The following is an 11720-nucleotide window of genomic DNA, read 5'->3' on the forward strand; positions in this document are numbered from 1 at the left end:
TACCGGGCACAGTGCGGCGGGGGTGGGGACACACAGAGGGTGGCACTGAGGCCACATACAGGGCCAGACAGCCATAGGGACTACTTCTGGACACAACCATTAGAAAGCAAAGGCAGGGCCTCAGAAACACCAGAGGGGAGGTCAGAGAGGCCTCCTGTCCCCAGCAGCCTCCACCCCACCCTGCAGTGCCTGCTCAGGCTGGTCTGGGTAGGCCAGGGCCCAGGTGCTCCCTGACCTGTCTTTCCCCTTTGCCTTTGACCTGAGATCTAGACTCAAGTCTGCTGATCATCCCTGGGCTCCAGGGTTCCCTGCTGTGCTGCTTTACCAGGCAGCAGAAGGGCTGACTGCTGAACACCACACGCAGTGTGTGCACTTTCAGTCGTTTCTTCCTTTTCAAGGGAGGCTGTTCTGGGAGCTCTGGCCTTAGCTGTGATGGCCATTTGGGGCCAGCCAATAACTACCCTTCAAGAAACATTATGGTAAACACCAGCACTCACGTGAACCCTGACGCTGGCACTAGGGGTCCTGGGGTCCTCTGACCTGACACAGTGATGTATGTCATGGATCAATCCTGGGGCCCCCTGACCCCATCTATGTTCTCTCTGGGCCTGTTGGTATCTAGAGCTATTGTGAACAGTTTTCCATTGGGTCCTGATTAGGAAAAGGAAAGAAATGGCTCTCTGTAGGCCCCTGGGGGTGAGGGCATGCCCTCACAAGGACCCCATTCGGGAAGAGTGGTTGGCTCCTCTGCAGGCAGTTCTGCACCAGCCTCCCAGCCAGAAAGTCCCCACAGTGCTGGCCCTTCTGAGTCCCATCCACCTGAGACAGCTGTTGGCTGACCGAATAAGGCTGACACAGGGTGTGTGGCAACTAGAAAGCCCACTGGCCACTACACCAGAGAGACGGGTGGACCTGTGCCTGCACAGTACTTCTGAGATCCCCTGAGTTGGGGACAGTCTCCCATCAGGACTCCCAGAGCTCCCCGCTTGGCGTATACCCCTTAGTCCCACACCCCCTCCATCTATCTCCCGCACACCCTCCCAGGTCCCCCTGCTTCCCAGGACCCCTGTGCTAGAGCAGGCTTCCAGCTGACACCGCCTGCAGTTCACTCTTCGGGAAGTGCTCAGCGTGGCCACCCCAGCCCCTCGTTCTGCGCGGCTCCTCCTCCTCCCCCCCAACGGGGGTGGGGAGCCGGCTCCTGCAGCCCCGGCACCCCCGCCCCCGGGCTGCCAGCCGCTCCACTTTGGAGAGAAGGCGGTGTGAGGGCGCCGCCAGCACCTCGTAGAGCCCCGAGCCCGGAGTCCTCGCGCCCTCGGCTGATCCCCTCGCCCACTCCGTCCCTCTCACCGCTTTTCTCGTTCTCCCTGCTCTCCTGCCCACCACGCCCCTCCTCAGCCCCATCGCCCCTCGCGCCCCTGCCCCCCCTCGCCCCACCCCCATGGCGCCCCTGCTCGGCTGCCTGCTGGCGCTGCTGGCACTGTGCCCTGCCGGACGCGCACAGACGGTGCTGACCGACGACGAGATCGAGGAGTTCCTCGAGGGCTTCCTGTCCGAGCTGGACCCTCGGGAGGACGACGTGGAAGCCCCGCCGCCTCCTGAGCCCACCCCACGCGGCCGCAAAGCCCAGTCTGGGGGCAAGCAGGGGGCGCGGCCCGGGCCAGTGGTAGAAGGTGAGAGCCCAGCGGGAATGGCTCGGGGACCTCCTTGGGGCTGAAGGTGCAGCTTGGGTTCTGGCCACTGAGAGGGCCTGCGTGTCTGGCGAATGACGTGTGGGTACTCTAGCTTTGCCCGCACCAGTGTTTCCGGGGCTGCAGCTCCCCTTGTTCTCCACTATCCGCCAGACAGACCCCCAGGTATCCGGAGGGACCAGACTGAACTCCAGGGCTCTGTTCCTGTCCCTTCCTGCCCTGCCACTCTGAGGGCCACACAGCCTGGGGCATGCCTTCCCTCTGTCCTTCCCTGGCCTTCTGACTTGCAGGAGAAGACCCCTCCCCACTAAGCTTTGGGTGCAACAGGCAGCCCAGAGTTGTCACCAGAAGTGAGATGTCAGGTGACACATCGCCAAAGAGTTCGGGTCTCTTAACACAATCAGCTGTCAATATATCTCTTGTTCACTGGGGTGCTCTGGAGGGGGGCAAAGGGTCTTGTGATCTGGCTCCCTGGAGTCTTGGGCACACTGTCCCTGAAGCCAGAGGCAGCCTCCACAGTCCAGCTCCGAAAATTTCCTGGCTGCCTTTGGCTCTCATTCCATTCTTGCTGTCCTGTGCCCTGCTGCTCCTGGCTATCTGCATTCCTAACATTTTGTATGTTTAAGTCAAACTCCCTCCACCTCTTATAAATGCTCAACAGCATCTGCAGTACCTGCTTAGGAAGATTTCCATAGGGCAATCCACACCTGCTCCTGAGATGAGGGAGCAGCCTCAGCTCCCTGCCATCCCTTCTGTCCTGTCTGTCATTTAATCCCCCAGAGTCCCTACTGGTCCCAATCAGACCCCTACTTCTCAAGAGGGCATCCCTTTCTCCTATTTGGGATCCAAAACCCGTGTGTCCTGTTCTTGAAGGCCTTCTTTGGCCCAGCAGGGATGCTCAGTGAGGGCCCCTATTTTGAATGGCAATTGGCAGGGATGACTCCTCTGGGCCTGGATGGCTGTCACCTCTCTGACCCGTCTGTGCCCAGCACTTAATAGTGGACATCTAGAGAAGGATTTGATTGTGAAGGGACTTGTGAGGCTTGTTTTTTTTTTTTTTTTTTTTTTTTTTTTTTTTTTTTTTTTTTTTTTTTGTAAAAGAATTATTTAATTATTTATTTATTTACTTGTACTTATTTTTTAATTTGACCAGAGAGGGACAGAGTGAGAGAATGCCAGAGAGGGTAAGTGAGAAAGCAAGCTGCCAGGTCTAGGACTTGAAATGTGGTTGGCCATGTGGGAGTTCAGCTGCCCCAACCACTGCACCACCTGCCAGCCCCCAAGGCTTATTTTTTTAATATTTTTTCATTTTTTTCTTTTATAAGCAAGAGAGACAGAGAAACAGCACCCCTACAGGGTCTTCAGGCTGAGAGCTACCCCTACCTAGCCTCAGCCAGTTCCAGGTCATGGGTATATGTGTGCCTGGTATGCTCAAGGAGATCTTTAGACTTGAACAGAGAACCTGTCCATGTGGGACTGTCTCATAGAGCATCTCATTTTTTATTTGGAGAGATTTTTTGCTATAGGGCACATGTGCTTGCCAGACAGACAGACAGAAAGCAAGAAATCACTCCCCAGAGAGGTGGTCACACCACAATCCCTTCTTCTCCATTCTTCTTTTGGGATCTTGGGCATGCACGCACAGGTGCCCAGTGTGTTTTAAGCCACTGAGTCTGGGACTTGAACCATGGTCAACTATGTAGGAGTCCCTGTTTTTATCTTTTAGGAGAGATTTTTGCAATAGGGCACGTCTGCTGCAGAGACAGGCAGAAAGCGAGAAATCACCCCCTGGGAGGATGTCCACACAGCAATCCTTTCTCCTCCATCCTCCTCTTGGGATCTTAGACACCCACACACATGCACCCATTGTGAGTTTTAAGCTGCTGGGTCCAGGACTTGAACCATGGTTGACTATGTGGAAGTCCAGCCACGTAAACATTATGTCATCTGTTGGTCCTGGAACATCTTGTTTTTAACTGCTGTTGTACTGTCATCTGCCTCCACCCCAGCTGGTTGAGATTTGGGCAGATGGGGACATGAGGGCCTCTATTGGGGCACTGAGGACCACACTCAGTCTTTTGAGGGGGTGGGAGGTGGGGGGACGATAGCCCCTTACTTGCAGGTATAAAGCCAGGCCCAAATCCTAGTTCTGCTACTCAGACAAGCAGCTGAACCTCATGGCCTCCTGATTTGCACTAGGGATTGCCCAAGGTCCCACTGTTTGGGTTGTGGGCACCCTTAGGGGGGCTATTAAGTGGGCTCTTCATCTGACCTAAATCTACATTTTGGACAGCACCCCCAGAAAAGGCCAAAGACAAAGGGAAGAAAGGGAAGAAAGACAAAGTCCCCAAGGCCACAAAGCAGCCCCAGGAGGGATCCCCCAGGCCATCCAAGAAGCCCAAGGAGAAGCCACCCAAGGCTACCAAGAAGCCCAAAGAGAAGCCACCCAAGGCCACCAAGAAGCCCAAGGAAAGGCCTCCCAAGGCTACCAAGAAGCCCAAGGAGAAGCCACCGAAGGCCACCAAGAAGACCCTGGCATTTTTTGCTATAGGGCACATGTGCTTGCCAGACAGACAGACAGAAAGCAAGAAATCACTCCCCAGAGAGGTGGTCACACCACAATCCCTTCTTCTCCATTCTTCTTTTGGGATCTTGGGCATGCACGCACAGGTGCCCAGTGTGTTTTAAGCCACTGAGTCTGGGACTTGAACCATGGTCAACTATGTAGGAGTCCCTGTTTTTATCTTTTAGGAGAGATTTTTGCAATAGGGCACGTCTGCTGCAGAGACAGGCAGAAAGCGAGAAATCACCCCCTGGGAGGATGTCCACACAGCAATCCTTTCTCCTCCATCCTCCTCTTGGGATCTTAGACACCCACACACATGCACCCATTGTGAGTTTTAAGCTGCTGGGTCCAGGACTTGAACCATGGTTGACTATGTGGAAGTCCAGCCACGTAAACATTATGTCATCTGTTGGTCCTGGAACATCTTGTTTTTAACTGCTGTTGTACTGTCATCTGCCTCCACCCCAGCTGGTTGAGATTTGGGCAGATGGGGACATGAGGGCCTCTATTGGGGCACTGAGGACCACACTCAGTCTTTTGAGGGGGTGGGAGGTGGGGGGACGATAGCCCCTTACTTGCAGGTATAAAGCCAGGCCCAAATCCTAGTTCTGCTACTCAGACAAGCAGCTGAACCTCATGGCCTCCTGATTTGCACTAGGGATTGCCCAAGGTCCCACTGTTTGGGTTGTGGGCACCCTTAGGGGGGCTATTAAGTGGGCTCTTCATCTGACCTAAATCTACATTTTGGACAGCACCCCCAGAAAAGGCCAAAGACAAAGGGAAGAAAGGGAAGAAAGACAAAGTCCCCAAGGCCACAAAGCAGCCCCAGGAGGGATCCCCCAGGCCATCCAAGAAGCCCAAGGAGAAGCCACCCAAGGCTACCAAGAAGCCCAAAGAGAAGCCACCCAAGGCCACCAAGAAGCCCAAGGAAAGGCCTCCCAAGGCTACCAAGAAGCCCAAGGAGAAGCCACCGAAGGCCACCAAGAAGCCCCTGGCAGGGAAGAAACCCTCCACTTCAGCTCCTTCAGAAACCCTGGAAAGGCCACTGTCCCCACCCCACAGCTTTGTCCCTGAGGAGCCACCCCAGGAGGGAGGTTTGTGCTAATCCGCTCCAGGGCTGTGGGCTCTGACCTTCCACTGGGGTGGGGACAGAGAGGCATGAGAGCAGGTCCCTAAAACCCTGCTACATATAGATAGGGTGGGCTCTGGGGCCTCATTCTTGTCATAAACATGGCAATTTGATCAGGGTTTCCTCAGAGCTGTAGTCTCTTCTAGGTAGTGGCAGGCCTTGGTGGCCTTGTGGGTGAGAATCTCTCTTTCTGAGCTCCGAGCTTGCAGGAGCCCCTCCTGCCTGCCTCTGCCAGGGCAGCTTACAGCAGGGCCTCCAGACAACGAGGCAGGGCTCCCCAGAAGGCAGCTCAGTTCTCTGAGGGGGCCAGCAGGGTGCTGAGGCCAGAGGAGCCTCAGCCTTCTGGAGTGAACCATGGCTTTGGGAGAGTGTCTGCAGGGTTTATGGAGGCCCCTGAGTAGCTAGTGGCCTTAGGCTCTCAAGACAGTCAGGGCAGGCCCCCATCCACTTGCTTCTGTTTCATGTTGCAGTGGAAGCCCTCCCTAATAACCAGGGGGGCCCAGGAGAGGAAACCCATGTGGAGCCACAGGAGCCCCAGCCAGGTGAGTGGTTCTCCTCCGACCTCCTCTGCCTGGCTTGAGGTGATCTGTGACCTGTGCTCTGGCTGGCAGGCTGTGAGGTTTCCTGAGTTGGGCCTGGGTGGGGTTGCAGATGGCCGGCCACCAGCGTTTTCTTCCCAGGGCTGGAAGAGGAGACTGAGGTACCCACACTGGACTACAATGACCAGATTGAGCGGGAGGACTACGAGGACTGTGAGTAGGGCCCATGCCCAAGTGTTCGAATGTCCCTGCTACACCCGCTCACAGCCCACCTCCCCTCAGTTGAGTACATCCGGCGCCAGAGGCAGCCTAGGCCCCCATCCAGCAGAAGGAAGCCCGAGAGAGTCTGGCCAGAAGTCCCAAAGAAGAAGGCCGAGGTCCCTGAGGAGAAGATCGGTAAGATGGGGGTGGAGGAAGAGGGTGCAGGCCAGTGCCCTTTGCCCATCCACCCACATCCTCACCCATGTCCTCACCCACCTCTCCAGAACCACCTCCGAAGTCCCTACTGCCTCCACCGCCCCCTGACTATGGGGATGGCTATGTGATCCCCAACTATGATGACAGTGAGTATCCTGGGTCTGAGGGACCTGACCAGGGGCCGACCCATTCAGCCATCCCTCGCTGCCTTTGCCTGGCCCCCTGCCTACCATGCTCCTAGCCTTGTGTGCTTCCTTCTTCAGTGAGGCTGGTCATTCTGGCAACTTCCCTGGAGACTCAGCCTCTCCCTCAGCTTATCTCCCATGTAGTACAGTCCACACTTTGTCTCTAGTAGCTTCTGCTTCCCCTCTGGGCCCAGTGGCTATCTCCTCCCTTTCTTTATCAGATTCTCTCCCTTCTTGGCCTGTACCCTCAGGTCCCCCTGCATTTCTCAGGGCACACCCTCCCTTGCTGGACCAAGGTCCTAACCCTAGGCTGGCCTTCCTCCTGGCTGGATTAGACTGGTGACTTACACAGCATCTGGCTGATCCCACCTGGCCTGAGGCTGCCCCCTCCTGCCTCAGCCCCCAACCTTCTCCCCATAGTGGACTATTACTTCCGGCCACCCCCACCCCCGAAGCCTGATGCAGAGTGGGAGACGGATGAGGAGAAGGAGGAGCTGAGTGAGTGGGGCAAGATCATCCCTACTAGGCCTGCCCCCCACCTGTCCCCAAAGCCCAGGCGGGCTAATTGGTCTCTTGCCTGCACCCTCCAGAGAAACCCAAAAAGGAGAGCAGCAGCCCCAAGGGGGAGACGGAAGACAAGTGGGCCGGGGAGAAGGGCAAGGACCACAAAGGTGCGTGGCTGGGGCAGGGCGTTGGTCTTGGCTTGGGCCCTGCCAGGCAGCACTACAATCCCAATGGCCTAAGGGATACCTCTGTTCTTTGTTGTCCCCAGGACCCCAGAAGGGCAAGGAGCCAGAGGAGGAATGGCCTCCAACAGAGAGAGTCAGTGAGTGGGGCCCAGGTGTGGGTGTGAAGATTTTGGAACAAATGACGGCCAAGGCCACACCTAAGACTGAATACTGATTTCCTGATGGGGTTCAGGCCTCTAGAACCCTTTCTTGCTTTTAGATTGTTGGGGCCCAGAAGAGAGCCAAGAAAAGTCTTGGTGGGAAGCCTTGGTGGGCTGCACTTCTGCCCTGGGCCCAGGCAGGCCCACTTCAGAGGTGATGGCTCTCTGGGGCCTCCAGCAGCTAGGGGATAGTGGGAGTCCCTGCAAGGCTAGTGTGCAAATGGCCCCTACCCAGGTTACTTCTGTGTTTGGCAGGGCATGGGAATGGCCCTATCTGAAATTTCATGTGAGCCCTGTGTTTCCTGAGTACAGGTGGGCAGTAGAGGCCAGGAGGGGTGGCCAGTTGGGAAGCAGTACCTGCAGGGTCTGAGTTATTTGGAGGTGGACATTGACCACTACCCTTAGACTGCCCTGTGATGTGAGGAGCTCTAGGCTCTTGTCTCTGGGTTTGCGGGGCTCTAAGCCTTGGGTGCATGTTCCCAGAGTGCCCCCCCATCGGGATGGAGTCACACCGCATTGAGGACAACCAGATCCGCGCCTCTTCCATGTTGCGCCATGGCTTGGGGGCACAGCGTGGCCGGCTCAACATGCAGGTGGGTGTGAGTGGCCAGCTGTGGGCAGTGGGCTCCTCCACCCGCACTCAGCCTCTCCTCCCCCACCAGGCGGGTGCCAATGAGGACGACTACTATGATGGGGCGTGGTGTGCTGAGGATGACTCAAGGACCCAGTGGATTGAGGTGGACACTAGAAGGACCACCCGGTTCACAGGCGTCATCACTCAGGGCCGGGATTCCAACATACAGTATGTGGCTGGGCTCGTGGGCAGTGGTGGGGTGGCAGCTCTGGTCCCATTTGAGACATTTCAGGGGCCCTTCTTGTCCAGCCAGTTAGAGCCTCCAGTCCAGGTGCCGACAGCTATATAGGGGCACAGACTGGCCCTGCTTGCTCTTCAGTTCCTGGGGCCGAGAGAGCGGTTAGCTGCCTACAGTGGTCCTGACCACTCTCTGCCCACAGTGATGACTTCGTGACCACCTTCTTTGTGGGCTTCAGCAATGACAGCCAGACATGGATGATGTACACCAATGGCTATGAGGAAATGGTAGGCGTCCTGGTCTGTAGCTCTGCTCCCCTCATCTGGGCTGAGGGCAGGCTCTAGGGGTTGAGGCAAGGCACTGGTAGCAATGCTCTGAGGCCTGCCTCTGCCCAGACCTTCCATGGGAATGTGGACAAAGACACACCCGTTCTGAGTGAACTTCCAGAGCCTGTGGTGGCTCGCTTCATCCGTGTCTACCCACTCACCTGGAATGGCAGCCTGTGCATGCGCCTGGAAGTGCTAGGCTGCCCCGTGTCATGTGAGTGTGGGCAGCAGGGGCTCAGAGGGTGGCAGGGGGGTGTACCAAGGGGTGGGCAGGCAGAAGCCAGTTCAGGGTCTGCCCACTACCTCTGCAGCTGTCTACAGCTACTACACCCAGAATGAGGTGGTAGCCACTGATGACCTGGACTTCCGGCACCACAGTTACAAGGATATGCGCCAGGTCAGGACCCTTATCTGAGGCAGTGGGAGGCTGTGTAGGGCTGCCTGGGAGGGGTTGGGGTCCCAGGCTGTGGGAATGGGCTGTGATCCAGACCTCCCTCTGCCCAGCTGATGAAGGTGGTGAATGAGGAGTGCCCCACCATCACACGCACGTACAGCCTGGGCAAGAGCTCCCGGGGGCTCAAGATATACGCCATGGAGATCTCTGACAACCCTGGGGAGCACGAGCTGGGTGAGGCCTGTCATGCACACACCCTGGGGCTGGGCCTGGTGCCCCTGACATGCACTGGGTTTGACACCCTGCCCCGCGCACCCTGGGCTCTGCCTTCCCCACCTCCCCCACTGGCTAGAGGCCCTGGCACTGCAGCTGGGCCTGGGTTGTCAAGGGCTCTGACCAAGTGCACCACCTCATAGGGTCAACTCAACCTTCTTGCTGGGCCCTACAAGCCTCAACCGCCTCCAGTTCCCAACCTGTGAAAGAGGTGGCTGGGGTTGCTCCTCAGACATCCGCCTTGGGCTGAGTGCCTCTGGCTCCTGCCCTCACAGGGGAACCTGAGTTCAGATACACTGCGGGAATCCATGGCAATGAGGTGCTGGGCCGAGAGCTGCTGCTCCTGCTAATGCAGTACCTGTGTCGCGAGTACCGAGATGGCAACCCCCGAGTGCGCAGTCTAGTACAGGACACGCGCATCCACCTGGTGCCCTCGCTCAACCCCGACGGCTATGAGGTGGCAGCACAAATGGTAGGCAGGCTGGCTGGGGCCGTGGGCTGGCTTGGGCAGAGATGGGGCTGGCCAAGCCTACCTGTCCGCTTCTTGCAGGGCTCTGAGTTCGGGAACTGGGCCCTGGGTCTGTGGACTGAAGAGGGGTTTGATATCTTCGAGGACTTCCCAGATCTCAACTCTGTGCTCTGGGGAGCCGAGGAGAGGAAGTGGGTCCCCCACCAGGTGCCCAACAACAATCTGCCTATCCCTGAACGCTACCTCTCCCCGGAAGCCACGGTGAGCCCCAACCCTGGGTTCCTGGCCAGGCCACTGGGGTCAGGCTGGGGGCAGCAGAGTTCAGGCACTGGGAGATGGGGAAGGACAGTACTCATGGACCTGGGGCTCCCTGGAGGCCTGGGACAGGTGTCCCAGGCTCCAGGCTGGCTTTATCCCGTGTCCCAGGTATCTACTGAGGTTCGGGCCATCATTGCCTGGATGGAGAAGAACCCTTTTGTACTGGGGGCGAATCTGAACGGTGGGGAGCGACTGGTGTCCTACCCCTATGACATGGCACGCACGCCAAGCCAGGAGCAGCTTCTGGCTGCGGCCATGGCAGCTGCCCGGGGAGAGGACGAGGACGAGGCATCTGAGGCCCAGGAGACCCCAGACCATGCCATCTTCCGCTGGCTGGCCATCTCCTTTGCCTCGGCCCACCTCACCATGACAGAACCCTACCGGGGAGGCTGCCAGGCTCAGGACTACACCAGCGGCATGGGCATCGTCAATGGTGCCAAATGGAACCCACGATCCGGCAGTGAGTTGGCAGAGAGGGTTGGGGTGGAGGGGCTCGTGGGCAAGGGTGACAGGCCTGCTTGTCTGTGCCTTCTCAGCCATCAATGACTTCAGCTACTTGCACACCAACTGTCTGGAGCTGTCTATCTACCTGGGCTGCGACAAGTTCCCACATGAAAGCGAGCTGCCTGGCGAGTGGGAGAACAACAAAGAGGCACTGCTCACCTTCATGGAGCAGGTGGGGTGGGGCCACAACTGCATGCAGAGGCAGGGCTGGGGCCAGGGCCTCCACACAGGGGCGGGGGTGGGCTGGGGGTCGCTGCAAGGACTGCCACAGAGCCCCTCTCTGCAGGTACATCGAGGCATCAAGGGGGTGGTGACGGATGAGCAGGGCATTCCCATCGCCAACGCCACCATTTCTGTGAGTGGCATCAACCACGGTGTGAAGACAGGTATCCTCTACACATCTTGCCCCACCTTACCCAGTAGCCACACATAAGCCGACCAAATCTGTGTGGGCACTCCACAGCCTGCCCAGTGGGTCCTTGTTACCGTGAACCCCACGGGAGGGTGGGCATGAAGAAAACTGGGGACAGAGGGCAGCAGGGCCTGTTCTCCTCCGTAGCGAGTGGTGGTGACTACTGGCGTATCCTGAACCCGGGCGAGTACCGTGTGACAGCCCACGCAGAGGGCTACACGCCAAGTGCAAAGACCTGCAACGTGGACTATGACATTGGGGCCACCCAGTGCAACTTCATCCTAGCACGGTCCAACTGGAAGCGCATCCGGGAGATCCTGGCCATGAACGGGAATAGGCCCATCCTTCGCATCGACCCATCACGCCCTATGAGCCCCCAGCAGCGGCGTCTGCAGCAACGGCGCCTGCAGCACCGGCTGCGGCTGCGGGAGCAAATGAGGCTGCGGCGTCTCAACACCACTGCAAGCCCGGCTCCTGTCCCCACCCTACCCCCCAGCCCCTCCCCTACCCTGGGTACTACCCTGGACCCCTGGGGCCTTCTACCCGTCAGCACAGCCAGTTGGGAGGAGTCAGAGACAGAGACCTACACAGAGGTGGTGACCGAGTTTGGGACAGAGCTGGAGCCTGAGTTTGTGATGGAGCTAGAGCCGGAGGAGGAGGAGGAGGAGGAGGAGGAGGAAGAGCAGCCAGTCATGGGTCCCACGTTCCCCTTCAGCACGGTTGAGACCTACACAGTGAACTTCGGGGACTTCTGAGCTCAGGGCCCTGCCAGCCCTAGCCCCAGCAGCCTCCCAAGCCC

The 11720-nt window shown here is 57.9% G+C and overlaps 1 protein-coding gene across 3 annotated transcripts in view; it reads left to right on the forward strand.

Moving 5' to 3' along the window:
- The first annotated feature begins 1210 nt into the window (after positions 1 to 1210).
- The window catches only part of AEBP1 (AE binding protein 1), a 12304-nt gene continuing 1794 nt past the window's right edge, over positions 1211 to 11720 (forward strand). Inside the window, exons 1-22 of one of the 3 annotated variants that reach the window (XM_027767277.1) lie at positions 1212 to 1670; positions 3982 to 4205; positions 5231 to 5348; positions 5854 to 5925; positions 6064 to 6135; positions 6205 to 6318; positions 6408 to 6485; positions 6945 to 7022; positions 7115 to 7195; positions 7297 to 7350; positions 7897 to 8006; positions 8076 to 8215; positions 8428 to 8512; positions 8621 to 8765; positions 8863 to 8948; positions 9056 to 9179; positions 9494 to 9690; positions 9769 to 9948; positions 10114 to 10465; positions 10542 to 10681; positions 10796 to 10895; positions 11069 to 11360. In XM_027767277.1, the coding sequence (XP_027623078.1) occupies positions 1439 to 1670; positions 3982 to 4205; positions 5231 to 5348; positions 5854 to 5925; positions 6064 to 6135; positions 6205 to 6318; positions 6408 to 6485; positions 6945 to 7022; positions 7115 to 7195; positions 7297 to 7350; positions 7897 to 8006; positions 8076 to 8215; positions 8428 to 8512; positions 8621 to 8765; positions 8863 to 8948; positions 9056 to 9179; positions 9494 to 9690; positions 9769 to 9948; positions 10114 to 10465; positions 10542 to 10681; positions 10796 to 10895; positions 11069 to 11360 (3074 nt within the window). In that variant the 5' untranslated portion in view covers positions 1212 to 1438. Of the gene's footprint in view, positions 1671 to 3981; positions 4206 to 5006; positions 5349 to 5853; positions 5926 to 6063; positions 6136 to 6204; positions 6319 to 6407; positions 6486 to 6944; positions 7023 to 7114; positions 7196 to 7296; positions 7351 to 7896; positions 8007 to 8075; positions 8216 to 8427; positions 8513 to 8620; positions 8766 to 8862; positions 8949 to 9055; positions 9180 to 9493; positions 9691 to 9768; positions 9949 to 10113; positions 10466 to 10541; positions 10682 to 10795; positions 10896 to 11068; positions 11710 to 11720 lie in introns of those variants that run through there. The other 2 variants (XM_027767278.1, XM_006166009.3) reach the window with 2 other exon arrangements.

This window comes from Tupaia chinensis, unplaced genomic scaffold, assembly GCF_000334495.1.
Source record: "Tupaia chinensis unplaced genomic scaffold, TupChi_1.0 Scaffold144150_1, whole genome shotgun sequence".
NCBI classification, from domain to species: Eukaryota; Metazoa; Chordata; class Mammalia; order Scandentia; family Tupaiidae; genus Tupaia; species Tupaia belangeri.